The following is a 27,637-nucleotide window of genomic DNA, read 5'->3' on the forward strand; positions in this document are numbered from 1 at the left end:
TAGAATAATTTAAATGTGAGAAAATTGAAATGATGTCTAAATAATGCCATTATTACGGTTGCAGAAGCCTAAACCCAGATGCATCCACACTCAAAAAGAATTTAAATTTGACCACTTTATTTCATCATGATCATTTATATTGGATGACTAATACTTAACAGCTCATACATGGATTCTTAACAAGACACAGTCATGCCGCCTGACTGCCAGAGCCAAAGGAAAATCACCAGCATTGTAATTTATTTTTTTAACCACCTTCTCAGATTTTTTCCCATATAAGCTAATACAGACGTATTGCCTTTACTATGTGCATAGTCATCTGCCCAAAGGCCCATTGTGAGCCAGGAAAATCAGTGAATTACTCTGATAGGTGGCCTGTATGCACTGGTGAGTGTCCTTGCATGCCCAGGATGTGACAAACGGAGGGTGCTTTTCTACATCAAAGCTCATTCTGTAGTCTTATCTAACTGCTGTTAATGTGTAATTATTGTGGCACCAATACCTGTCGTGGTTTGCATTTGCTTACATTTGTATGTGGTGGGTAATGTAGATCGTAGCTTGAGGAATTTTTTTTTTTTCCCTGTCGCTTGCAGATTCACACATTTCCTTCAAGCCCCCACAAATAGAGGGGGAGGGAGAGGGAGTCCTTTGAGTGCTGAGCTGGAAAATCAGCTGTGTTGTCCTCTGTCTTGTTTTCACTGGAGGAGTCCATACAATTTGCTGTCAACTGGTGAATGTGAACTGAGGGGCTATACAAAAGCCCAGGATAAGTTAAATAAGGATAACACTGAATTGGTGGAGGTATTTTATTAAAAACACTCCTGTATTTGAGCTGGAACATTATGGGTTTACTTCAGTAAATACGTTTTGTTTGCTTCACAGTGAAATGCCAGTATTGCTTCATTTTTGGAGGGCAGTTTAATGGAAAAAGTTTGTTTCCTCTGTGTTGGAAAGATCTGCCGCGGCTCTAATCTGATCGACAGCCCGATCTGTGATGACAGAGAACAGTCTTTCGGTTCATTGTTGGACCTCGACCACACGGGAACGCTCAACCCTGAATACTGGCTTCATGCTACGTGCTGCAATCTAATGTTTTTCTAAGCGCACAGTCCAGCTGACTTGTTGGTGTCTCTATTGGGGATGTTTAATTCATGAGATATGAATCATCAAAGCCGGCTACGGAGCTGCTGCTTGCTTTAAGCTACTGTGCTGCTCTGCGTTGGGCTGGAGGATCTTTTGCTCTCCAAGCTTTGGGAAGGCTACTCTGCTTGTTTAATTTTGCCTGTTCTCTGCTGTGTGAATCCCATGGGAAGCTTCACTGCACGCAGCTGTGAAGCCGAGCACAATTTGACTTCATCTCCCTGCAGACACCCAGAGAGAACTGGGACGAGAGCTCTGTTATTGCCAAATTTTCTTGAGCTAACGTACTATATCTGTCAAAGGCCACTTGTCATGACAGAATATATACTATGACCCTAGATGTCTTAACAGAGCTGTAGCAGATGCAGTTTAGCTTTGACAGATTCTTTTGCAAGTATGAAGTCATATTTGCCTCTTTTCCATCCCTGCATAATTAATGCTGTACATGTCGGTGTAGCCTTCTAGTCAATATGAAATGAATTCATTCCTGAATGTCTCACATTTTGGCTCGGTTTGCACAATAGACCGAGCATCTTGTGTGTCATGTGCTTAGAAAAGCTGTTTTTCATCCAACTTTTTATCCATTTAGATATAAAAACTAGAGGAGAAGGTGTATTCATTCCTTTTAACTGTGCTCCTCTGTGTTGCCATGACAGCGGCTGTGGGAGCAGGGCGGCTGTTGTCATAGGTTGTTTGTGCAGCTCTTGTGTTTATAAGTGGTCCTCAAAAGGACATCCACCAAAGTGGCTCAGATCTGAGCTCACCATAACCCAACACACAGTCCAGCGGGCAAGTGCTGCCAGCCCGTGAAACCCCGAGGAGCGGCATCGAAACTCTGTAAAGGATTCATTACTTGTTGTGTGAAAGAGGCAAAACTAGCACGGCTGATGTGTGTTTGAAAAGTGCAGAAATATCGACTCTGCTTCTCTGAGTCTCGCAGCAGTTCTGTCTCAAGGGGAGAGGATGTACAGTACTCAGAAGTCTGCCGGTGCAGGGGGTGGTTAGCCAAGGTCAGTCACACCTCCTCATGAATGCTGCTTTGTCTTTTTTTTTTTTTTTCTGTCTTCAGCAGGCTTCGAGCGATGCCCCGACCACACCTAAGTACACAAAGGAGCAACGAGACCTCTTCTTCCCCGCCTCCCTACCGACGCCCGTCCTGGTCAGCCACTCCACCTGCCACCCGCTGTCCACCCAGGACAGCCAAGCCAAGGTGGTGTACGAGCCCCTGAGCAAGCTGCCCAGACCTCAGACCTCAAGCTTCCACGATCAGCCACAGCACAGGAGAGGAGCCAGCCACTCTTCTGCAGCCATGGCCTTCCTGCCACAGACAGGTACAGCGGCCTCCTCCCACACACATCAAATGTTGCGACGTCCTCTGATTCTGCAGACAAAAATCAATGCAGTTTTTCCATTAAATTCTGCTGCTTTAAGTGGAGCTCCAGTTTCTAATGATACTACAGTGTCCATGTGACCAGCAGAGGGCGCCTGTGGGTTTCAGCAGCTCAGTTACATAACAGCAAGCTCTGGCCTGGTTATGTTTTGCCTTTTGGGTTTTGTCAGTCCACCAACAAGAGTTTGAGAAATTCACATCCTCCAGATTGTGACTCTGTGTGCCTACGTGAGCTCCTCGAAGGCTTTGGCTTAATCACCGCAGATCTCATAATGAATATTCTGCTTATCTCGTGTTTGCTATCAAAACATGTCATTCTTTCCTCTTTAGGTTTTTAGGATGAGTAGAACTGACATTTCTAAAGGCTGAGAGCTTGAATCTGTAGTATGCAAATTCAGTGTGTGAACCTTTTCTTTGTGGTCAGTAGATTTAGCATCAGTTAGTTAGAATAATCATTTGACGACATTTGACGACGGTCATGATGTTGTTGACGAAGTTTTGGGTTTTTTTTGTTTTCTTTTGCCTTTCTTACCTGTTTCTACTCTTAAGACACAGAAAGGTAGTTTAAACGAACCTTTTATTTTCAAGGGGCAAGCTCCCTCAGGGTTACTACACAGGTAGAATAACAGACATGGATACATGGATACATAGAAAATGAATACACATAGGGATGTTTAAGTTGCATTGACAGACATGAATGAAACATTTGATCATTCATTAGCTGTTAACCAGGCGGTAGTGAAGGAGGCTGCCAGTCAGTCACAGGAAAGACCATTATTCACACTCACATTCACACCTGCAGGCAGCTTAGAACCAGTGAATCTTTCATGTGTGTCTGTGTACAGAGAAGAAAACACATGTGGCCAAACCAACTCACAGTAGGAGTTATATTTTCTTAACCATGAACGCAATAACGGAAATATAAAAAGACAAAGGCAACTTGCAGTTTAGTAGTTTTTTAGGGTTTTTTATGTTTGACTAATAAAGCTGCATTAAGTCTCAGAATACCGGGTATTACACTTCTACCACCATCACAGATTTCAGATCAGGGTTCTTTGTGTGTCTCGTCTCTCTGTCATGCCTGGCATTTTGATGAACATTGCTTCCCATCATTGTCCAACCATTTGCAGCAGACAGCTGCCCCTCCCTGAACCTGCTTCTACAGGAGGTCTCTTCCTGTTCTTCCCCACAGAGAATTAGAAATTGTCCTTGAAGTACAAATATCTCTTGCCGTGACACACTGGTGATTATTATTATTACTTATTGAATTGCATTCATCATTCATTTAGCGAGAGCGTAACCAGGAGCTGCATATTATGAAGTTGTATAGCTTCATGTCCATTTCCTAAACTTGCATGACCTTTGAAGTCTGAAAACACATGCAAAAGTGTGTTTGCATGTGCGTGCAAACACACACTGGTCGGTATGAAGCAGCACTGCACTGATGTGTGTTATGTAACGGTTTCCTAGGCAACATTATGGGTGAAGACTGAAAACGTATTAGATAATTTTTGTTTTCATATTTGTGTCCGTGTCTGAGCTGCAGGGGGAATTTTTGCAGTTAGTGTTAGCAGCAGTGTTCCTGCATTCATTACAAATGCTTGTCTAATGAATGAGGCTGTGAGGTCCCAATCAAAGGGAAACTTGTTACTGTCAATTGTCTGCTAATAAATGCCAAATATAAGGAGATTTATTACGAAATAATCCCCTCATTCATCGGCGACCTGTAAACAATCAGTCGCTTGTGAGTGTTCCTGATGACTTTCATGGGACCCCTAGTCAAAAACACATTTCTCTGCGTGTGCGTGCGTGTGTGTGTGTGTGCGCGTGTGTGTGTGTGCGCGTGTGTGTGTGTGCGTGCGCAGCCTCTAGTCGTGCTAAAGAAGGAAAGCAGAGAGGAAGTGAAATGGTACGCAACGCAACTTTAAATCAAAAGCACTGGAAACCATTCTGAAAAGAAATGTTTCTTGTCAGTGTCCAAATGATTTGCTATAAAAGCTGACATTTTACAATTTGCTGCAATATTTATTCTTTTTATACACTGATTTATTTGTTTTGTTTTGTAAATTGAAAGCACAGTTTTTGCGCACTTGCAAAGTTTTTTGTTGGGTCGAATCGATCCCTAACATGTTATTTGTTGCTCGCAGAGGAGCGGGAGGAGCCTGCAGAGGGACTTTTGTACCGACAGCAGGAGTCGCACCTTTGCCAGCAGATGAAACTCGCCACTGTGTCCCAGCAGGGGCAGGAATCAGCAGCAGGCTGGTTTCAGGGGGAAACTGCCACATGTAGCACAATACAACCTTGCCCAGGTCATTACCTAAGAATCAAAGTGTCTTACAAAAACATGCGTAGATTGGATTCAACAGATAATGCACATAACAGCACCGTTAGTGACTGTGCACGCCTTCTTTCTTTTTCTTCCACGCTCTTTCTCTCAGACCAGCAGCAGTATGCCAGCAATGACCAGTCGAAGCTTCCAGACCCCAGCCGAATCCGCTCCCGAGTCCCGCCCAACATGCCAAAGCTTTTCATCCCTTCCACCGTTACCAAGTTCCCGCCAGAAATCACAGTAACGCCTCCGACCCCCACGCTTCTCTCCCCCAAAGGCAGCATCTCAGAGGAAACCAAACAGAGACTTAAGGTAAGCACTCTCAATTACCACGCATACGGCTCTCTGTTGTCCCAGCACTCAACAGTGACCCCTGCTGTCTGCTCCTGTACAGAACGTCATCCTGTCGTCCCAGTCCGCAGCCACAGTCAAAAAGGACACTCTGACCCAGCCAGCACTGGAGGTGCAGGAGACATCCAGCCAGGAGTCGTCTCTGGAGAGCGAGTCGGACGAGGAGGACGACTACATGGACATCTGAGCCTCGGAAGGCCTCTGAACTCATGACACATCCAGGCCTGACTTTGCCAAACTCCACTTCCCCCAATTCTTAAAAGCAACAACAAAAAAAACAGGATGTTCATACCTCTGCAGCTGTCTGTGTTGATGCTCTTGTCCCCTCACGTGCATTGCAAAACAAAAACAAAAAACCCCGCACTCCCACTGCAGTATTCTCATCGGCTGTCATGTCGCAGTGTTGCTCTGGTGATGATGTATATGACAGACAATGATGGCTTTCGTCTCACAGCATGTCTGTAATGTGCCATTTATGCATATCACTCTTTAGCTTTTTGAGCTCTCCTGTGACAACTTGGGGAAAAAGGAAAAAAAAAATCAGCCTTTAAAGCAAGCCAGTCCCGTGTTTATGCATCTTCTCGTATGTTGTGTGCTAACTATATCGCCAAGCTGCAGCTTTCCAGTTGTCTCACGAGCCCATCGAACTGAGGCGCCTCGGTCTGGATGGGCGCTCAGCAGCATGCACCTGCTGTCCTCCACTCTGATAGTTTACTTGGGCATGAGATGTTCATCTCCAGGACACAATGCATTGCTACACGAAATATTTCAAAGGACACAAGAACAATCGGCTGCGTTTGATGTTCGCCCGTGGAGACAACGAGCCACGCGGCCTCATGACATGTAGCAGGTTGAAAATGTTTACACTTAACATTCGGGATGTTTTTCAGTTTGCACTTAACTTTGCGCTATTTTTGTACTCACTGTATTCCTTGTACTATTTTTTTCTTTCTTTCCTTTCATGTGCATTTGTAGCTAAGAGGAACAGTTCTTACCAGGATGGACCTCCATGTCACCAGCATTGATCTGTATTCATATGGGAAGGGGTTATTGGAAATTAGCTTTTTTTTTTTTTTTGGTACGTATCAAAATCCAAGTATCTTTCTGACATGTTTTGGCTTTCAGCGGTCAACTCTTAAGCTCGAGAAGCACTTTTCGTGATCTTTCCCGATCTTTGGCGCGTCCCGAGGAGGACTCTCTAATCCCGATGCCTTTCCATTGAAACCATTTTGGTAAATTTGTCACAATCTAGCTTAACTCAGAGGAAGACAACAGAATGTTTTTTAAAGATTGTTTTGTTTTCTATACAAGATGTTAAAGAAAGTTATTTACTGATTATGTTTCTTGAAAGTTGTCTAAAACATAATTTTTCAAAGAAAGCATACAAGTGAATAATTGTAAACTATCACCCTTGATAAAAGAAGAAACGTTTTGTATTTTATTTCACGATTATTTTTTGGTGTAAGATAGTTTTTCTATTGTTCTGCCGAGCTTCTGGGAATGTAACGCGGCTAAAGAGGGCGAGCGGGTCAAAGGCTTGAGCTCGAGCTTCGCCCAGCTCCCCTCTGGTGCAGGCTGCTGAAGTGGAACTGTTCTCTGTGTCTGGACTGAATGCATTATAGATGTCAAACCAAAAATATATTTGAGAAACACACGATCTGCACTGTGTGTGCTGTTTGTTATCAGGTGCAATGTGTGCATCAAATTAGATGGTTTGTTTGGGGAAACCAGCTGTAACTTACAAGAGTCGTGGATGCAGACTGATATGGTGCGGATGGAGATTCTCATCATACAGTGTAAGTACTTACATGCTGTTGCTTGACTTCACTTGATTGCTGAAAAAGTTGTGACGTCAGAAATGTTGGGATGCTGTGTAAAATGTAAATAAAAGCTGAATGGAATTAATTTTTAAAATTAATTTTTTTTTGTAATTTGCCAGCACCCTGGGGGAGACGGTAGCATGTTGACCGCTCTGTTGCATCACCTGTTCTTTTGTTCTTTTAACACTGCTGACATATTTTCCAACTTTTGCATCATAATGTTTCAGGCTTCAGAGCGTCCTTTGTTCTATCTTTAATTTCTTAAGGCACCAAATGTTTTCACTGGCTGACTGGTCTAGTCTGCAGACAGCCCAGTTTAGCACTCAAGCATGCTGCTGTGACATGTGCAGACTGTGCTTTGGCGTTGGCTTGCTGAAATAAACGATGATTTCCCTGAAAGCAGTCTGCATAATAGAATGTGTCACTCCTAGTCTTGTAAATATTAATGGTGCCTTCTCAAACCTGCTTACGTTCAAGTTTTACCCACATGAACTCTGAGCAGTGAACTCCCCACGTTTACCTCTGAAAGACTCTGCCTGTCTTATGTTCTTTTTATACCCAATCATGTTACTAATTAACCTTATTCATTCTGAGATGCTTTTTCAGGTGATTTCTCAGTGTTAACTCTTGATGTGTTTTCTTTATAATATAAACAGTTTTATTTCTTTTTTTATCATATGCCTTTTGCATTTTACACAGCACCCCAACATGTTTTTGAAACTGTACGTTAGTTTTATTTCCAAGTATAAACACTCATTGTCCACTATGTTACCTACACCTTGCTAGTACTGGTTTGGACCTTCATGGCACAGATTCAACAAGATGCTGGAATCCTTCCTCAGAGTTTGGTTCATATTAACATCCCAGATGTTTTCTGTCGAGTTAATATTTAGTGTCTGTGGAGACCATTGGAGTACACGACAACTCATTGTCATGTTCAAGAAACCAGCTCGAGATGATCCGAGCTTTGTGACATGGTGTGCTATCCTCTTAGACGATGGGTGCACTGTGGTCATAAAGGGATGGATATGGTCAGCAGCAATAGGATGTGGGGTTTCAGCGGCATGTCAGTTGGTACTAAGGGCTCAAAACTGTGCTAACAAAATTTCCTCCACATCATCACGCCACTAGCAGCAGCCTGAGTCACTGACACAAGGCAGGATGGATCCATGCTTTCATGTTGTTTATACCACATTTTGACCCTGCGCACTGAAGCTGCAGCAGATATTAAGACTCGTAAGAGCAGGCAGCGTTTTTCCAGCCTACTGTTGCCCGGTTTCAGTGAGCCCCAGCGAGCTGTAGCCTCAGTTTTCTGTTCTAAGCTGACAGGAGTGGCACCTGTTGCACTCCTGTGCTGCTGTAGCACATCTGCTTCAAGGTTTAACATGCATTCAGAGATGCTCTTCTACCTTCAATGTAACAAGTGGTTATTTGAGTTGCTGTTGCCTCACTGCTCAAAGCATTCTCCTCAGACCTCTGACATCATCAAGGCATCTTTCTCCCTAAAAACTGACGATTCTCTGTAAACTCTACAGATGGTTGGGTGTTAAAATCCCAGCAGATTTTCTGGCAACAACAACAACTATGCCACATTCAAAGTCACTTAAATCACCTTTCGTCCTCATTCTGATGCTCAGTTTGAGCTTCAGCGGGTCATCTTGACCACATTCACTTGCTGCTATGTGAGTAGCTGATTAGATATTGGTGCGAGCAAGCTGCTGTACCTAATGAAATGGCATATGAGTGTCCTTTTAATAATACATTTACAATAGATTACATAAGCATTTATTATTCATGTCAGACAAAGTAACACATTTAGCAAACTGTATTGTAACAAAGTCACGTTTAAGCAATCTGACAACTATGAGTGCAGTTTGAGGCTGTTGCTCTAATGTTGAGTCAACTCTCTGTTTAGTCAGAGGAAAGCACCATAGAAGTGTTAAGACACCTTACAAACAACTCTCATTGGACAGTATAAATGTCCCACACTTAAAGAAAGCACAAACCTTTGGGGGGCACACATGGTGACTTGGATTTCCCACTATTTCCCGTTGTCTGCATTTTATTTTCTGTTGTGATCAAATAACTTAAAACCAAAAACTCCCAAAACTCATTTCAGGACAGCTGAAATTGTGTTCTTTTCATCTTGTGCAATGTCACACATCTGCCTTAAGGAGATTCACAACTGGGGCACTGTGCACCTCCTAAGACTCAGCTCTGGTGAAGATGGATTTCTCCTCTTTGAGTCCTCCTGCTGGTGGTGGAGCTGCACAGCCTCTGAACTCCTGCAGCCATCTGACCACACTGACTGCGGTCAAAGGGCTTGTGCACAGTGGTGTGAAATCTCTGACACAAGGGAAGCCATTAGTCTTCATTAGCAACTTCCAGGAGTTTCTTATGAAGTGCTGTGAAGTTGTCATTTGCCCTCTTTGCCAGGCAAGCTAGATGTGAGATTTGTTTTCTTATGTGGTGGACCAAATGTGAGGTCCCCCAGCCCCAAGTTTGTGTAGATGAGATCACGGCCACTCTGCATTTAGGACAGGGATGTCAGAGGGGGCATGGAAGGATCCTCTCTCCCATTTTTCCTCAACTTTTTTCTTAAAGTGACCAATCATAACACAGCACCTCCAACGATCTAAAGTAAATTGATCGTTCCTCTCATTCGTCGTGTTAGTTGCCGGCTGCTGTCTCTACAAACCACTCAATGTGGCTGATTTAGCATCAAAAGGACTACGCTGCATGGCTAATGTGAGCAAAAGGTGTGAGATTTCTCGTCATTGCACTCAAGGGGGCGTTTTATTGGGCTGCCAGAGAGCCGTCTGATCCCTCGGCCCTGGCTATATATTGGCAGCTGTTAAATGCTGAGCACAGGGAGATCTGTGCAGTTAAAGCAAATGGCCAAAGACTGACACCTGGTAGGTAGAAGAGCTCTGCTGAAGGTGATCTGGGAGTAGGAGTCACTGCGACACAGCGTATCTCTGATAAGTCTTTTTTTGCAGCGCGAGACCCTTTCTGTCACCCTCGAACATTCTTTAGTAAAAAAGCGTTATTCATGGAGTATATTTGGGCTTTGGCAGCCTCTATCAGTCTTCTCCAGACAGGCTCCCTAATTTGTCATCCAGCCTAAATCTCCCCTGGGCTTGCTCTTACATAAGCTCTCTGTCATGGCTCTGTACACCCTGACTTTTTGTCGCCTGGCCCCGCACTGAGGCCTTTAGCAGTCACACCTGTCGCCTTCAGAACCACTGCGTAATGGGATTGACACTGCCGCTGCTGAAATGTACACCTCCGCTCTGAAGCTGACATGCTCTCCTCTGCTAAAGCTGAAGTGATCTAAAGAGAATTCAGCCCTTCGCGTTGCTGACAAACAGCCAAAAAAGTTGCGTGACCCCTTCTCTGGTCCCCTGAAACATGACCAGAGAAGAAGTGTGGAGAGCATCAGTGTATTTGCGTTTCACATAAGGTGGGGGGGGGAGGGCCAATTCCACAGAGAGAGTGGAGAGCCCTGCATCAGGGCATTTAACATAGGTAAATTATCAGACCACGATCTCTTAAGTGTATCATTAAAAGCTGAATGTCACCCCTCCTCCTTTTTTTTCTTTACTCTACATCGACCCTCCACAAAAGTCTTAAACAGGCTGCTCAATACTTTCACAGGGGAGACTTTATTTCTCGCGCCTCTTTATGCACACCCAACTGCCAATTCTGCTGTCTCATAAACCCACCTCTGTGTTTCGCTCCTCACCTGTAAAAGCCGCTCGTATATCACACGCAGTTTTGTGCCCGGAGCTGTTATCCATACAGTCACACGTGAACAAAAGACTCCTTGGTGTGTGGGAGTAAAAGGGTTTGGGCCTACAGAAGGCATTGTATGCAGCACACATACATGGGATTACAATTAGAAACCTGACTGGAAGTGATGTGTCTGTGCTAGGAAAAAGAGGTTCAATGAGATGTGAAACTCACTTAATTCAAATTTGTGAGTGTGTGTGTTGGTGGAGGCAAGAAGGGAAACTGTGGTTTTCTCTCTCTTTCCCTTCTATGCAAATACTTGCAGTTTTCTAATAAATTCTTTTGCCTGCAGCGAGTGGCATGATGCAGGAGGAGACGGGCCTGCGAGCAAAGACGCAGCTGTGGATTTTGTCCCGTGTGTGGAGGGCTGGAGGATGGCTGGATTGTTGTGCCAGGTCTTTATTCTCTGACCCCTCCTGTCCCATTCAAGGCTGACTTGGGCCTTTGGTGCTAACTGGCTGTTAATTGCCTGGGCTTTCTCCATGCTGCAGAAACGTGCTCATTTCAAGGGGAACCAGTTTAATGAGATTATCTATCAGGGGTTGTCTAGACACCTGAATACACATACCCCCCCCCCCCCCCCCTTCTTTCCATGCAGTCTTCACTACCTGGCAGGCTTCACACAAAGCCCTCAGGTGAAAGTTACCTGCAGAAAGAGTGCATGTTGTCATCGTCATTATGGGTTTACATAGAGTTTCCCACCCACTGCTGTGGGTGCCTTTGATGGAAAGTGTAAAGGAGATGATGAAAAAATGTATTATATATAGAATATGAAAATACATGTATGTGTGCATTTCCAGACCAATATGTCAGATTTATGCAATGTATTTATGAGAAAAGCCTGTGTACTTTAACTAAGCTATTGAAAACACTGCTGATTTTCTGAAAAATGTAAAAAAAAAAAAAATAGACCCTACCTGTATGCACACACAGACCACAGTGCATTAACCCGTTTACACAGACCTTCAGCTGTGTTTCTCTCAGTTGTGCCAAATGAATTATAATGACTTTTTTCTAACCACAAACACACTAAATGGCATTTTCATGAGCAGACTCTGTGTGTGTGTGTGTGTGTGTGTGTGTGTGTGTGTGTGTGTGTGTGTGTGTGTGAGGGAAATATTTACACAGGTTTTGCTGGACTGAGTTATGTGTTCTGCAGCACAGAAGTCCATCTCTATTTGTTTTTAAAGTCTCTTAGCAGTTAATAAAGATGCATTTCTTTCACCCCCCCCCCCCCCCCCCCCACCTTCCTGTGGGGATGGTATCAAGCCTCTGTTAAGTCTCTTTGATTTCCAGCACTCTCCAATCACAGTTGGACTCCAACCCATCATTGTGCCACTTCAAAAGGATGGCCTCCCTGGCCCCACCCACTCCTGGGCTACCCTTAAAAGTCATGGTCATCCCATCCTGCAAGGACTCAGCATCTCTGAAACATCTGCAGCGAGGACTGATTTGACCTTCTGACTTCCTTCCTGGGCTGTTGGATTTTTCTTTTGCATGTGTGGAAAGAGACCCAGGAGACAGAGAAGAGCTGAAGACGCACTTTGGATATCACACACCTGGACTGAGTTCTCTGTCTTTTCTTTCTTTCTTTCGTTGTTTTTTTTTTTTTTAAAGCCTTTTCAGTTAAAAACATATCAAGTTTAATCCAAAGGATGCAGTCCATCAGAGGTGAGTTGATGACTACTTCTTAATATCAGCTTTGCCTCCGTAAGCACACGTGTCTTCTTCTACCAGTTTTTCCAGTAAAAAATGCTTATTCATGTTTTTCTTCTAGACTTGAAGTCCAACTTCAGTGGGCCTCCTCCGGCCCACATAGCTCCCGGACCTGATGCCTATCTCCAGGGCAATATCAGGATGTTTCTGGAGGACACTGAACTGTGGACGACCTTCCATGAAATAGGGACAGAGATGATCATCACTAAACCGGGAAGGTAGGGCAACAGAAAAATAAAATAAAATGTTAAATGTTCACACCTTGCTCCCCCACCTTTTGCAGAACTCATTCTTTCTCCCATGTTTACCAGGCGAATGTTTCCACATTGCAAAGTGAATCTATCCGGGCTTATTCCATGTGCCAAGTACGTGTTGATGGTCGACATGGTCCCAGAGGATGGTTTCAGGTATAAGGTAAGACACCAGTAGCTTTCTCCTTTGTGTATTAATGAGTCATGCATGAGAGAAAATTCACTTCCCAAGGCCTCACTAGAGTCATAGGTTTGGCTGTAGATAACCCAAAGTGGTAGCCACTAGCCCCAGACAAGACATCCCCTGTTTATCACCCACCCCCACCCCACACACACCCCCAACATTGTACATCAAAGGATGTTATCTCTTCCTGTTTTTCTATCCCCTGCTGTGAGCCCACTGTACTACCCCCCGCTCCCCTCCCCATCTCTGTGGGTGGTACAGGCCAGCCACCGCTCTCCAGTCTATGGTGGAAAAGGAAGGATTTGAAAATTCTTCCGCTACTCACCTTTTTCAAATTGACTGACTCATGTGTCTCTTTCCAACAGTGGAATAAAAAGAAGTGGGAGGTGGCAGGAAAAGCAGAACCTCAGCCACCCTGCAGAACCTACCTCCACCCAGACTCTCCAGCACCAGGGAGTCACTGGATGAAGCAGTCCGTCTCCTTCCTCAAGCTCAAGCTGACCAACAACACGCTCGACCAGCACGGCCATGTGAGTAAAAGCAACATCTGCAACACTTTGACGTCTTTAGACTGAACGTTTCGGCAGTGCTTTTTTTCTAACATTTGGCTGGAGGATAGTTAATTCAACAACCTTCCAATTACAGTTTCCTCCCACCGGGGATAAAAGCGGATAAAAAAGACAGCGTGGTCTTTAAGTCGACATGTCAAAAGCACACAGTAAAACCGCGTTCAAGGAAGCGAAAAATGTTCAAAAAAATGTTCCTTGTCTGCAGATCATTTTGCACTCCATGCATCGCTACCATCCGCGCTTCCACATTGTCCAGGCAGACGACCTGTTCAGTGTGCGCTGGAGTGTTTTCCAGACCTTCACCTTCCCGGAGACTTCCTTCACTGCAGTCACTGCCTACCAGAACACTAAGGTCTGTTTCTAGCACTGCAAGTATGCCGTGTGCCGAGAGACAAATCACAAAGTTTTAACTTTGACTTTGTGTCTCCCTCTCCTGCAGATTACAAAGCTGAAGATCGATCACAACCCATTTGCAAAAGGCTTCCGGGATGAAGGCACTAATAAGAAAAGGTGAGGTTAAAATGCCAACGCGAAAGCTCCAGTTTGGTCCGTTGACTTGAAAGGATCTGAGCTCATTTATTGTTCAGTGTATTGTAGTTTGTATTTGTTTTTAATATAACTGATCTACTGCTGCAGACGTGCCAACAAGGACCCATCATGCCTTGAGAAGAGGACCAAGGCATCAGACATTTTGAACTCTGAAGAAGACAGTCCACCAGGTACCGTTTTCACACTCTTCTCTCTTCATGTTGATGCTTTTTTTGTTTTGTTCTTCCTCTCATTTGATGATCTGTGGCTCCTCAGACTTCTGCCAGTCTTCGTATGAAGGTTTCGACGGAGAAGATGAAGAGCTGCCCAAAAGAAAAGAAGAGGATGGTGTCAAAGAGGAGCGCTACTCTCCTTGGGATGCTGAGAGAGAGCACAGAGTGAGGACTGACTCTCCTGTTGGGGCAGACACAAGAGATCTCTACAGCACAGAGCAGCTTGTTCCTACTCCAGCTTCCTACCAGTCATACAGGTAAACAGCGATGCAGCAGATCATATTATAATCATGTTGTTTTGATGAATGCCAATCAATATTTGTTCTTTTCTTCTTCTTTTTTTACTCCCCAGGTTCCATGAGTATGGAAAGTCCCCGTCCCCCTCCTCCAGCATCGGCAGCAGCAACAGTGGATCCGGACGCAGCAGCTTTGAGTCCAGAGTTCCCGACATAGCCACGGTCCCTGATCACGACTCCTCAAAGGCCCGTGAGGTTGGCCCTTCCAGCTGTGGCCCCCAGCACCTCCCGGGCCCCCAGGACTACACAGGGGTGCTCAACATGTCTGTGGCCCAGGCCAGCAAGCCAGGGGTCATCGGTCACCACATCTACAACCCCTACAGCACCGAGCAGCCCCTGGGCCAGTGGGGCGGCCCAGGTCCTTCCCAGTATCCCCCTCCTCATCATCTGACCACTGACTACACCACGCAAGCTGTGCATCACAGCTATCACCATGGCAACGTGACCGAGTGGAGCCAGTACCCTCTGTTCTCTTATTCGTGCTGGTGAAGGAATCTCCACCGTCAACTGAGAGTTACTTTACCGCTGCCATCTTAACAAAAAGCTGATCCCGGCACTCACAGCTGTGAGAGCGCATGACTATACAAGGCTGAGGGCCCCAACCCTGCAGCCAGAGTGAGAAAAACTGAGAGGAGAGAATAAGAAAAAGGAGTGGCTCTGTCTGCTGCCCCGACTGGCAGGATTCAAACCGGCCATTTAATGCTGAGTGCAACTCAAGTTTGTGGTTTAATTGTTTGAAAAAAGAAAAAAAAAACTATTTATTTTGCATTTCACCTCATTTCCCAGTGTAAATAAATATTTTTGTAAAAAGCTAAGAATAATAATGTAAGAGTTAATCATTTGTGTGCAATTATTGTTTGACAAATTGTGGTGTGACATAAAAAAACATAAAAAATAAATAAAAGTCTCTGGACTCGAAGTCTTGTGTGTGAAATCCATATCATTTTTACACTGATGTCTTATTAACTTGAGATACGAAAGTGTACAAAAAGAGACCAATATGAGGTATGAAACAAATATTTTTCTATCCTGAATCTCACTCTTATGCATTTTTCTTCTATTCAAACAAAACTGTGACAACAAAGGTTGTGGAGTGTCTCTAGAATCGTATCCTTTTTATTTACTTGTGACCCTTTAATTATTTCTCACACCAGCATCTGCCCGTTGACTTTGATTTCCTCCCAGTCGATGTTCACGCATGCAGCCAGTCTCCTGACTGAATGGATAAGAGTTTGTAAAAGTGCCTGAACTCCTTGGCCTTCTCCCAGTGGGTGCACATCTGCATGCTTTGTACCTGGCCACCCCTGATAAGAGCCGCAGCCTTTGGTGGTGTTTGTTTGTATTTCCTTTTTGTTGATCTAATGAGGCTATACTCTGTAGTTTCGACAAGCACAGCATGCGTTAAAGACGCTGTATTACTGCGACTCTGGGTCACCTGCTGTGGTTTACCCACCGGCACATAAAGCATCTCCACGGCCCTCGTTCTCCATGTCAATGAGCCTTAAAAAGCATGAAAAAGGGGGAGGCTGTTGGCTCCTTTTCACAACTGAAAAACACAGGCAGAACCCACTGTCTCCACCCTCAGGGGGATATGGGCTGCTAATGACTTTCGTAAAATCCAAGGGGGGTAAGAGGAAGAGTGGTTTGGGGGGGGAATTATCCTTCAGGAGAAACCCAAGTCTAGTGTGGATTTTATCCAGTGCAATTCATTATCCGAGCGCTTCCCTGAACTGGCGTTGTCCACCCACAGGCTTCTCCTGCTGAACACACTTCATTTGCCCATTTTAATGAGGACGAGAAGAGGCTGATCTTTACAGGAATCTGACTGCCCGGTGAGCAGGTCGGAGCAGAGGGAGCTCAGATTCAGAGAAACAGTTTGCTTAACCTCTTCCACCCTGGGCTCCGTTGTACAGGAACAGGACTGTATCTGTTTTTTGCTTTCATCACCACATTTTCTACCTCTGCCCACAATAACTAACATTTCTGTTGCATTTTAATTAATCTACAGTAGCAGCTGAGAGTTTTGCAAACAGATTCACGACTCATTGTCACAAAAGGTAACTTTTTTAAAATCTGTCTGACCTGATGATAAAGATCAGGAGACTTGCAAACTGTGCAGCTGCTTTCCATGCAGGCTTTGAGGTTTTCACACTTTAAAGGGTTGAACTAGGTGAATATAGGCTCATACTGCATGGATGAATGCACAAGGGTGATTTGTCTTCATGCCATCTACACCTGCAGGAAACCTGTGTTCTAAGCCAAAAACATGTGCTAAAATACTCGTCAGTGCATTACGTTAATTTGCTTACAGCATTACAGTGATGTCACAGCTGGTCTCCGTTCATAATATGGTCTCATAATCTGTCTAATAACATGTTAACAACAGTAAAATCCCATCTTTCATGCATGTCATACTAATGAGACCCTCAAGTTGCATACAGTTAAGTAGGTCTGGACTACACATGTAACTTAGACATGCAAAATCAAATAAGTAAAAAAAGAGAGAAAAAATGGTCAGTTTTATTACTTTATAGAAATCTTTTCTGAGTAATTAAAGTATAAATTAATATATACATGTGAAAAAAAATACAAATTACACCTGGGAATAGTTCACGAGGAAAGTGCAAAGCAGGCCAAATGTTCAGCAACTGCATGAAAAAACTTTGTGATACAAAATACATAATACAACTTTTTGCAGGACTTCAAGCAAAAACAGGGGTTACTTAGATACTAGGGCTGGGTATCGTCACTGATTTCTAGAATCGATTCGATTCTGATTAGATTCAATTCGATTTGTATCTGGGAAATTTTGCCTCAGACAGTCAGAAATATTATAATTAAGATCAGTACATTTACATATTTTTGTATCTATAAAAAGGAAGCTGACACTCGCAAGACTTTATCAAAGGTGTAAGCATCACAGCAGATGCCTTTGTGTCAAAGTAGCTGAAGATAAAACACAGAAAAACCTGAAGGTGATTTTCCTGGCCTGGGATTTTATAAAAATATTCTGTAGTAGATCAAAAACGAAAGAAAACCATTAATCAACATGGACATTTCCTCTGAAGTTACAGCGGTTTTATCAGAGACACAGCTAAGCGTTTTGCATTTTGCATAATTTAAAAAAGTTTCAATTTGTTCTGTAGCCCATTGAACAGCAGAAATTAGGTTTTCTTTTCAGAAGTAAGTAAAAGGGAAAAAAAAAACAGCAGCCGACAGCGCTGTAAACAACGGCAGTCTTGTGCGTAACAAGCAAGCGAATACTGCAGAAAACAGATTTTTAGACGGGAAACTGTTCTTGAAGTATTGTGTTCCTGCTTTCATTCACTGTTTTAGCTGTTTGGTGGTTGTTGAAATGTTGTGAGGTTTCACCTGAGATTCTGGCATTTCAGGCAAAATAAATTTATATTAAAAAATCGATTCAGGATTTTAATGAATCGATATCACGTTATCTGAGCTAGAATTGATTTTAATCGATAAATCGATTATCAAAACCCACCCCTATTAGATACTGGTGCAAACATAAATGATAAACTCATCGTTTTATGCTCCACGATATAAAGACAAAGCCCCCCTATGGCCCCTATGACTCTATATGTCTACACTTGTAGACATATATAGTGAAATCGTCTGCGACACAATGATAGGCAATGTTTTGCAGGCCAGATCTTCGTCTACAGGTGACTTTCTTTGTTATCTATTGAATTGACTTCCTCCTCTCCTGCAGAGCAGGAGAAAGTAGAGGATACAAGTGGGCACTTAGCAAAATCCCCTCGGCTCATACATCCTCAACTCCACTGGGTTTAATCTGCATAACTCTACATCACAGGCTAATGTGGGCCTTTTAATTGCTCTGATAATGGTCCAGCAAAGAGCACCAGATCGACCCGCACTCAGATGTCTGTAACGGCCGCTGACGCGGTTAAGAGCGTGACTGTACGTTTTAAGTGGCCCCGAGGTGGTAGTATAGTTTTAGAACACAGAGATTTGATGCGTAAACACAAACACAGATCCTGGATGTCCAGCGCTGATGTCAGCAGATCCTGCCAGACTACTTGCTGGGGGCTGGCACAATAGTGTGAAAGAGAGGGGTGTGTGGGAGGGAGCACACACACTTAGTGCTGATGGGGGGTAACAGATGTAGATGAAACAGCCTCAGAGAGGAAAGTAGCAGTCAGCCTTCATAAAGCTGATGGAGTTTAGAGCCAAATGGAGAGGAACTGGTAGAGACTGGGAGGAATAAAAGGCAGGAGGCAGCAGTTCAAACAAGGAGCACAATCAACTGTTGGGAGCTGATGTTAGATTTATGAAATGGGCTTTAAATTAAACAAACAAAAAAAGACAAACTCAAGTCAGAGAGTTGTCGAAGCCAAAACATCTGCTTCTTAGTTACACGCCTGACAATTTCCTGTAACTTTCTCAGCAATTACTTCTTCTTTTCTTAAGGAAAAAGCAAAACAAAAACTAATATTTCTTAGAAGTCAGTTTCAGTTCCGTAGATGTTTGATTCCCAAGACATATAAATGGTGCTTCCAGCTCAACGCTGGCACAAAATCCAGTCCATTGTAAAATCCATGTAACACTTTTCCCTATACAACATTCAGACGTGACAAAAGCAGGACATATATTTTTTAATCAAATTTAAAAAGTTATCTTGTTTGCATATGTTTGACAGTGTTTCCAGCAAATCATGTGGAAAAGGCGGGTACATTTACAATTACGTGGGTTCAAATGAAGCGTTAACAGTGGTTGAGTCCAGTGTGAAACAGGGTTTGCAATGAACCATGGCAACACACACACACACACACACACACACACACACACACACACACACACACACACACACAGTGCTAAGCGATTCGGTGAAGACAAATATTCTGAAATAAACCATCATGAGGATTCCGATTAAGCTCAAGTGATGAGCGGATCAGTGAAAGGACACACATGCACAAAAATAATGGTTAATTTTCACATTTCATTTACAAATAAATGGCAACTTCAATCTGTAGACCCCTTCCTCTATCTAGCTACAGACATAAATAAATTAAATAATTATTATTTGGAATTATTCATTATTTATATGATGATATCAGAGGCACGATAGCTAAGGCTCGTCTCTGTTCAGACATACGCAGATCACATATAAACTCAGGCTAAGAGTGAATGAAAGCAAGAAAACAAGGCACGATATTTGCAAAACATAACGATCATTCAGAGGTTTGGAGAGATGATAGCTCCACTGAGCAGCTGTCTGGGGGATGGAGACAAAACCCACTTCTTGTATGCTTATTGTTGTGCACTGACAATGCAGAGAACCAGCTGAGGAATAATGAGAGCTTAACTGTGTGACCCCCGCCATTCTTTTCACAGATAAAACACGTGCTTGGGTTTTTTTTTGTTTTTTGCAAAACTGCTTTTATAGTATTTTTGTTTTAGAAACAGGAACTGTTATTACTACAGAATACAACTTCAGTGTGTGACATTGCAGAAAATAGAAATAAGGAAGAAGTCACTTCTCCAATCTCCAAGTGGCTTTGTGACCCATTCAGCTTCAAGTTGTCACACCAGAGCACACTCTGGTCTGGGATATGCCTGGTCATAGTTTTTGCTCTCTTGTTTTGGTAGTTGTGGATTTCGGTGGAGATTCATCGTCGGGTTTTGAGTTTCTCCGGCAGTCTCGCCACAGACTTGTCCTTGCTAGCAGTGAGCAACATGTTGCTTTTATGTTTATTTAGCCACACAGTAATACTGTTCCCACAGTAATAACTCGGGGCCCCACAGTCTTAAAGGAAAAGCCCACATTCGTGTCTTTACTCCAAAGTACCATGTTATTGCATAGCTACTAATCTCGAAAGCGTCCTTTGCTCTCTGTGATAAGCGTCGCAGAAACACCGGTGGTTTTAAGGAAATTATGACGAGCGATCAGTAACAAACAGCAGCGTGAACATTTGTTCAGAGAAGAGATTCCCGGACGGGGCAAGAGTACCTAAGGTCAGATCAGAGAAATAAGAAAAAGGTCCTGAATGACACCTTTGGTTCAGAGGCACTCCGAGTTGTCAACATGCATGTGACCCCCCCAAAAAACTAAATACATCCGAAACTCAACATGCAGAGTTAAATGAAAGAAAGAAAGAGATCGCAAGGAGGTCCTTGATGATGATGGAATCCAATTAACACGGCAGCTTCAGTCCACACTTGAGTCATCCGAGCTGTCCATGTCCACTTCTTCCCACGAAGCCTTGGTGCGTTGCTCCCAGCTTCTGGCCTGGGCAATCACAGCGGGGGTCATGAGCGCTACACAGGCTGCCAGGCCGGAGACGTGCGCCTTAAACTTCGTGCCGTTTTTCCACTCGTCTTTGTCGGCGTTGTACACGTGAACGTATTTCATCCTGTTGCCTTTGTCGTGCGTACGCCCTCCCACAACGTAGATGTGACTGTCCAGCACAGCTATGCCGGGTTCTCCGTGGCCCGCAGGGAGGGGGGACATTAAAGACCAGGAGTTGGCTGTGGGGTTAAAGCACGCTACCTGAAATTGAAGAAAAAAATAAAGCAAGCAATAAATGACTTTTTATTTCATAAAAGTGCTGCAGGCAGAGCATCAAAACGTGCTGCTCTGGCTCGTACAGATTTTAATTAGCTTGAGAAGTCAAAGCTTCTGGCCTGTATTAGTATGCAAAATAATGTCAGTCTAGAAAAGGCCGTGGAATATTTTTAAATTTAAATTCATACTATAGGAGGAAAAAACAGAGGTGAGCAGGCTGAAAAAGAGGCAATACTTTAAACTGCATGAGAAGCAAAGAGCCAACGATAAACAGCTGCGATCACTCAGGACGATACCTTCAGGACATCCCTCCTGTATCCGCGCTCGTCATTACTTCCTCCAATAACGTACATGCGGCCGTTAACGGCTGCCATGCCGTGCCACGCCCGCTCCACCGGGCCCTCTGCGCACCCTGTCCAGCGATTGGCTGCTGGGTCAAAACAGCAAGTCTCTTTGAGGTACGCCACGCCTCGGCGCCCACACGTTATATAAATTTTTCCATCCACCACTGCTCCAGCATGGGCATACACCTGAAAGGGTAGACTAGTATTACAGTGGATGTAGGTCTCAGCACAAATGTGAGTAAGCAGCGCCATCATGTGGACAGTAGAAGAATCAGATGCACTCATTTTCAATCTTTCACACCTTCAGGTTTCCATACCTCTCTCTTTAGAGGAGACACAAATTCCCACGTGTCTTTGTGTGGGTCATAACGCTCCACCGACTCCAGCTCGTGGTTGTAGTCTCGTCCTCCAATGGCATAAATATGGCCGCCCACAACACAAACACAGTGGTCGGCATGCTGCTGCTGCAGAGGCTGGATGGTGTGCCACTTGTTGTGACGGGGGTCGTATCTGGAAAGAGCAGACGAGTCTCAGAACAGTGAAGAAGAACCTTATGAAAGATGAGCTCATTTGGAAGCAAAGTGGAAACTCTATTAAAACAAAACAGAACCGTTAGGCTTCTATTGATAACGTTTTAAAAATCTTTAAGGATTTAGCAGCTCTTTTGTTGTTGTTGTTTTTTTTTTCATCTTAAAGCAACGAGCCAATCCCCTTTACTCTAACCTGTACTCAGTTCACTTCTTCAATTTCCAATGTTCATATAAAAAAAAGGCACTGGCAACATTAGTAAATGATTTTTAGTTGGGGATGTTTGTGTGCAAAGTCTCAGCATGAAGTCAACTTTCTTCCCCCCACTTCATTTCTCCACCTCCCACCAGCCCTGTCAACTGGTGTTAAAGCTCAGAAATTACGAATATTCAGCTCCATGACTTTATGATGCGGTGCACAAGTCAGTAAGACATCTGACGCCAGCAAGTAACATCAGTAATGTGTCAGCCAAAGAAACGCCTCCAGAGACCGACAGCTGCTCAGAAATCCTCCACCACAGTAACTGTGAATCAGAGAACACCCCTGGAGCGATGTATTTAGTATCTTTACACTGAATTAAAAGCATCTAAATTAAACTATAAATATCAGTGTCTAGTTTACTTGAATCAAACCTGTATCCCCATTTGCATCTAATTAATGCTTGAGCCCTTTTAATGTTGGTCGCTGTTGTGGCAAACTACTAGTAAAGATAATCTTCCTCACCAGAACAGCAGTGTAAGCACATCATATTGACCATTCAGACCGGTAAACAGGAAGAGCAGGTTCGCTTACTTAAAGAACATCTCTGAAAGACCAGAGAGTTCTTTGCTCAGGCTTTCATGTGAAAGCGTCACTGAAAATAACACCTGAGTATGAGGCAGTCATTCTGCAACATAATGGAGACAGGCCGAGAGCATCAAACATCACCGGAGATTGCTGAGCAAAAAAGGATGAAATCACAAAAGGTGTGTGATTTCAGTCATTTTCTGCTTGTCCAGAAGAAAACTCCCTCCCTGATATTTCTGCAGCTGTGTCTGCTTTCAAAGCTCCCAAATCACCACAGTATTGTGAATGCTAGAGGTGTGGATGTACCTAAACGGATGTTGTCAAAATATAAACTGTGAACACATCATTTAAAAAGCAAACACGGAGAAAAAGTTCTTTAAGATACTGAATAACTGTAACATGGAAAATCTACATTTCCATGACAACTAGGCAAACTCCATCTGCTGGCAAAGATCCTCAAACTCCTTCCTTCCTTTCCTTTTATCGTCTCGAGGATCAAATCATGCAAATGAAAGTCCAGAGCCTCCTGTAAGATTGCTTCCTGTATTTATAATTTAAAAATTCAGTAATAAACTGATTAATGAGATTAATCAGCTGCAGCTTTAACTCCACCACAAAAATGAACCATAAAGGGCGTATGATAGGCTCTCACCTCCAGCAGCGGGTCTCTGCATGAAATCCACTGGTGTTCATGTCCCCGCCAATAAGATAAACAAAGTTGTTGAGCACGGCGATGCCCTGGTTGGACATCCGGGGAGTGTGAGCTGCAGTGAGACTCCTCCACTCCCCCCAGCTTGGGTGAAACATCTGAAACAGGTGATCGGTGTATGCGAGGGAGCTGGAACTAAACATTCCCCCGAAGCCCAGTATGCAGTGGAAAGTGGACCGCGGCTGGGTGAGAGGAGTCTGGAGGACAGGCTGCAGGAGCTCCTGCTCGTGGTAACGCAGTGCAGCTGAAACAGAATCCTTCAGCGGACACTGCTTCAGTCTGTTGTGCAATCTCTGCAACATGTGCTTCTCAATCAGGCAAAATCGCACTGCGTCGAGCATCTTGAGATTGTCCTTCAGGTGAGGGAGACAGAAACATAAATGCAACACTTTAATAGAGTGTAATTAAGATGTGTGCTTTATTTAGATAGATGAGTATAAATGCAGACACACCTTTGGACTGACCTGCAAGTACACCTGGTCAGTTTCCACCTGCTCGGGACTGTAATGATAGTGAAGCGCTGCCTCGTACACCTCATTCTCGCTGTTCACCTGGAGCTCGTCGCTGCTCAGCGCACTGAACACTTCATCCTGGGGCAGCTGTCGGTACACATCTGTTCGGGACAACGTCTGAATGTTGCTGAGCATGAAGGAGTGCACTTTGGCCTTCAGCTGTTGCAGTGCGTAGAGATCGGCCAGGTGATACAGCTCTAAAATGTTGCTCTCGTCCATCCAAGAGAAAAGGAAATCACAGCAGAAGCCTATGACATTCTCGAGCTGGAAAACACAAAAGCTGCACAGGTTAACTGAAAGAATTAAAAAAAAAACAAAAAAAAAACAGAATAAGAATAAGAAATAAGTAGGAACAACAACCTACTTGTACAAGTGTGGCAGCTATCAGGACTTCCTGCACGCACTCTGGGTCTAAGTCAATCTCTGACGTGTAGATGTAATCAAGTATTTTCTTCATGGCCATGTAGGACACTCCATGAATTGCAATCTCCTTTTGCTGTGTTTCCCGGAGGCCTCCTGCAAACATCCCCCTAGTGGAGAAGGGTAATAAAGTATTATGCTGGGTCATCCTGGTCGCCCAGTAATGATAAGACTCACAGGGAGAGATGTAGCAACTCAAAGAACGTTGAATTCAAATGTATGGGAGAAAAAGCAAAAATGGTGCCAGCAGAGGGAGAAAAGGCCTTATTTTAGGATAAGCCAACAAACTGTTTTTAATATAACTGATTATTCTATATACGCACTTTTAAGGTCATATTTACCAGTGAAATTAAATTGAATTTGACAATGCTTAATGGAAAATCATTATCTGTAAGGGGGTTAGAGGGCAACCTGTCAAGAGCAGAGCCTGGGAGTTTACTGACACGTTGCATTACCCTGAAAATATTCTGCAGTCCTGCACTGACTACAAACAAGCATTCAGAACAAAAATGTTGCATTGACTCTTGGCTTATGCAAACTACAGGCTGACGTTTTCAGTGAAACGTCTAAAATGTTTCTCTTACAGTTTTAGTTTGAGACATGACGTAGGAAAGAAATCGCAAGTAAAAGTAAAATTCACCACAGACCTAAAACGAAACTGCAGCTATGTCACCTTACTGGTTTAACTAGCTGATGAAACATTTGGGGAGATTAAAACACAGATGCAACATTGGGCCTGATTGTATTGTCAAAATCAGGTGCAATGTTGCAATCAGCTGAACCAGCTGCCCTACATTGAGTGCGAGTGAGTCAAATCACTGCTGACTCCTCACAGCAAGAAGGTTCCTGCTTTTAACCTGCCAGCTGGTTGTGTCTGCATGTTCTCTGTGTGAATTTGTGGCTTCTTCCCACAATCCAAGGACATGCATGTTAGATTAACTATTTAATGTAGACCAGCTCCAGGTGTGAATGTATGTGTAGTTGTTTATTTCTCTTTGTGGGAGTCCTGTGACGGACTGGCAGCGTCCCCAGGGTGTATCCCGCCTGTCACCCTATGACATTTGGGACAGGCTCCAGCCCCAGAATTGGATAAGCAGTTAATAAAATGAACAGAAGGATGGGTTGACGAGTCCATCTTTTTATCTCTGCTTCACACAGACATCCGCAATGTTTCCATTGTTGTTAACATTTCCAGGCTGTTATGGAGTAACTCAAGTGAATAAGAACACTTATGCTCAAACACTGACTGTGATCTGACGAACAGATAGCCAGGAACAAATACCAACAAGTTAGGTTTTTACACGTTTTTGAATCTATAGCATTACCGCACAGTAACTATGCTCACAGTAATACACTCGAAATTATCTGGTGGTGACATTTGTATTCCAGTCACAGTAGCTCTATGGTGACCTTGTAAGCAGTGGACTTAAAGGAACAAGTGACACTGGTTTTATTACCAGTAAATGTTTTCAAGTTTTAGGCTTTAGACGGTAATAAAAACAAACCAGAGTTATATCACAGAGAAAGAACTCTTTAACTTTTTTAAAAGTTAAATCACCTTCACAGAAGTTTTGATGTGACTACAGTACGCAGGGAAAGACTAAATCACAGGTGCAATTCAAGGCCTCTGAGGGCAAAGCAATCATGTGACTGGTGGCAGAACCCAAAATATGCAAACCACTAGTAATCATATGACAATGTTGCTGAGCTTGAGGATACATTTGGTTTCAACTGGACTGTGCAAAATGCCTAGGCTGTGTCTTGTGACACGGGGGTGCCAGAGTAACTGGTCAGATTTGCTAGAGAACATATTAGCATATGTTGTGGTGTGTGTTATAGGAAACAACTTATTCATTCACTAGCCTGGAGGTGGCTGACTATTTTGATGGTCAATGGCATGCATATGAATGCTCTTGTATGATAATTTTGGATCTCTGTGGAAACAGGCACAAAAGATTGCATACAGTACTGTCGTGTGCACAGAGAGAAAACAGCAAAGTGAAGATGAAAGCAAAACAAAAAATAACTCCTGTGGGTTTTACCTGAAATAATCACAGGAGGCTGCCAATATTATACGATGGGCTTGTATTGGGCGACTTTCCACAACCAGCACAACATCAAACAAGGTCCCACTGTGTCTGAGAGACAGTAGGCCGTCCAGCAGGCTGCAGAAATGCTCTGAACTTCTGTAGGACTGTCGGCGCAGGCGGCCTGATGACCCGGCGCGTCCCCCTACTGGACTCAGAGCTCCATCCTCAGCCATGACAGCACAGCGGCGCTCGGGCTTCATCGCGTTTGTCTGCCTGATACATACATCACGCAAAGCTGCCTTCACTTTACTTCTAAAGTGGAATCATACAGCACAGCGACATGTGGTGCAAACAGGATGAAAAATGTAGCTAGAAGCTAAACACTCGGTGTGGGTGGCAATGCTCGCTTGGAAATGGCACTGCACAGTCAGTGTGAAATTACAGAATCATACCACATTAAATGCCCGATAAATACCACACGTGAACCCAAAGAACTGTTAGAAAGCATATAAATTACAAACAAATCTCCCTACCTTCGGCTAGCTGTCACTCCGCGGCAGAGCTGTTAGCTAATGTTACTTTCGTATAAAAGACAGCAACCAAAACAAGCTAGAGGCTACTTAGCGCGCCAGCTAGTGCAACGCACTCTGTATCAGCAGGATGTACGCTTAAAAACACAACCAAAGCGACTGCACAGAGAAGAGTCCTCGTATTGTTCAAAACCAGACGGGTGTCTAATACTACACGGCCTCAGGAACACCTTCACTTCTGCGAACTGAGTTGCACCTGATACATAAAAACAAAGTCTGTTTACTTTTTGGTATTTTGGCGTTAGATCAACTTCCATTGGTCATTGCTGCGCTATGTCCCACCCATTTCTGAAATCAAACCAATCAGAGAAATCTTTCACATTGCCGAGAAATAAAGCGAGAGCTCCACCTTTTCCTTTAAAATGAGTGTTCAGTGTGTAGACATGATCATTTTTACGATGGGCCACATTAAGAAAAAACAAACAAACATCATTTTGAGAATAAAGTCGAAATATCGAAATTATAGTCGAAAATCTATGTGGAGGAAAAAACAGTCGAAATGTGGAAATTACAGTTGAAAAAATGGTGCAGAAAGTTGCATCTGGTCAGACATACCCACACACAAGCCTAGAAGAGTG

At 43.7% G+C, this 27,637-nt stretch overlaps 3 protein-coding genes across 11 annotated transcripts in view; 2 read left to right on the top strand and 1 right to left on the bottom strand.

Moving 5' to 3' along the window:
- The window catches only part of cabin1 (calcineurin binding protein 1), a 37,520-nt gene extending 30,656 nt beyond the window's left edge, over positions 1-6,864 (top strand). For 4 of the 5 annotated variants that reach the window (XM_085293711.1, XM_085293713.1, XM_085293714.1 and 1 more), the window contains 4 exons: positions 2,210-2,471; positions 4,678-4,839; positions 4,969-5,171; positions 5,254-6,864. In XM_085293711.1, the coding sequence (XP_085149837.1) occupies positions 2,210-2,471; positions 4,678-4,839; positions 4,969-5,171; positions 5,254-5,397 (771 nt within the window). In that variant the 3' untranslated portion in view covers positions 5,398-6,864. The remainder of the gene's footprint in view (positions 1-2,209; positions 2,472-4,677; positions 4,840-4,968; positions 5,172-5,253) is intronic. The other variant, XM_085293712.1, reaches the window with a different exon arrangement.
- Positions 6,865-11,198: 4,334 nt separating this feature from the next.
- Positions 11,199-15,464, top strand: tbx16 (T-box transcription factor 16). 2 transcript variants are annotated; one of them, XM_085293095.1, is made up of 9 exons: positions 11,199-12,493; positions 12,600-12,756; positions 12,850-12,952; positions 13,339-13,503; positions 13,748-13,894; positions 13,982-14,052; positions 14,179-14,261; positions 14,347-14,560; positions 14,656-15,464. In XM_085293095.1, the coding sequence occupies exons 1-9, from the start codon at positions 12,478-12,480 to the stop codon at positions 15,086-15,088; spliced, it is 1,389 nt and encodes a 462-aa protein (XP_085149221.1). In that variant the 5' UTR covers positions 11,199-12,477; the 3' UTR covers positions 15,089-15,464. The 2 variants fall into 2 exon arrangements, with proteins under 2 accessions (XP_085149221.1, XP_085149220.1); XM_085293094.1 differs by having other exon boundaries at positions 11,199-12,756.
- Positions 15,465-17,044: 1,580 nt separating this feature from the next.
- On the bottom strand, positions 17,045-27,284 carry klhl22 (kelch-like family member 22). Of its 4 annotated transcripts, none has more exons than XM_085293718.1 (8): positions 27,003-27,284; positions 26,482-26,738; positions 24,384-24,549; positions 23,960-24,283; positions 23,451-23,860; positions 21,802-21,994; positions 21,437-21,670; positions 17,045-21,125 (listed from the first exon to the last, which is right to left on the bottom strand). In XM_085293718.1, the coding sequence occupies exons 2-8, from the start codon at positions 26,727-26,729 to the stop codon at positions 20,784-20,786; spliced, it is 1,917 nt and encodes a 638-aa protein (XP_085149844.1). In that variant the 5' UTR covers positions 26,730-26,738; positions 27,003-27,284; the 3' UTR covers positions 17,045-20,783. The 4 variants fall into 4 exon arrangements, with proteins under 4 accessions (XP_085149844.1, XP_085149845.1, XP_085149842.1 ...); XM_085293719.1 differs by having other exon boundaries at positions 23,972-24,283; positions 26,482-26,742; XM_085293716.1 differs by having other exon boundaries at positions 26,482-26,742.
- Positions 27,285-27,637: the final 353 nt, after the last annotated feature.

This window comes from Mchenga conophoros, linkage group LG12 (assembly GCF_057382185.1).
Source record: "Mchenga conophoros isolate Kocher_MC1m ecotype Shallow Benthic linkage group LG12, M_conophoros_male_GT1.1, whole genome shotgun sequence".
NCBI classification, from domain to species: Eukaryota; Metazoa; Chordata; class Actinopteri; order Cichliformes; family Cichlidae; genus Mchenga; species Mchenga conophoros.

Excerpts from the sequence above, each read along its gene's own strand:
- tbx16 (XM_085293094.1), top strand. The coding sequence starts at position 12,575 with ATGCTTATTCATGTTTTTCTTCTAGACTTGAAGTCCAACTTCAGTGGG. Across the intron at positions 13,504-13,747 it reads CGCTCGACCAGCACGGCCAT|ATCATTTTGCACTCCATGCA; the intron begins GTGAGTAAAAGC and ends CCTTGTCTGCAG. Across the intron at positions 13,895-13,981 it reads CTGCCTACCAGAACACTAAG|ATTACAAAGCTGAAGATCGA; the intron begins GTCTGTTTCTAG and ends CCTCTCCTGCAG.
- klhl22 (XM_085293718.1), bottom strand. The coding sequence starts at position 26,729 with ATGAAGCCCGAGCGCCGCTGTGCTGTCATGGCTGAGGATGGAGCTCTG. Across the intron at positions 24,550-26,481 it reads GCCTCCTGTGATTATTTCAG|GGGGATGTTTGCAGGAGGCC; the intron begins GTAAAACCCACA and ends CTTCTCCACTAG. Across the intron at positions 23,861-23,959 it reads ACTTGCAGGTCAGTCCAAAG|GACAATCTCAAGATGCTCGA; the intron begins GTGTGTCTGCAT and ends CCTCACCTGAAG.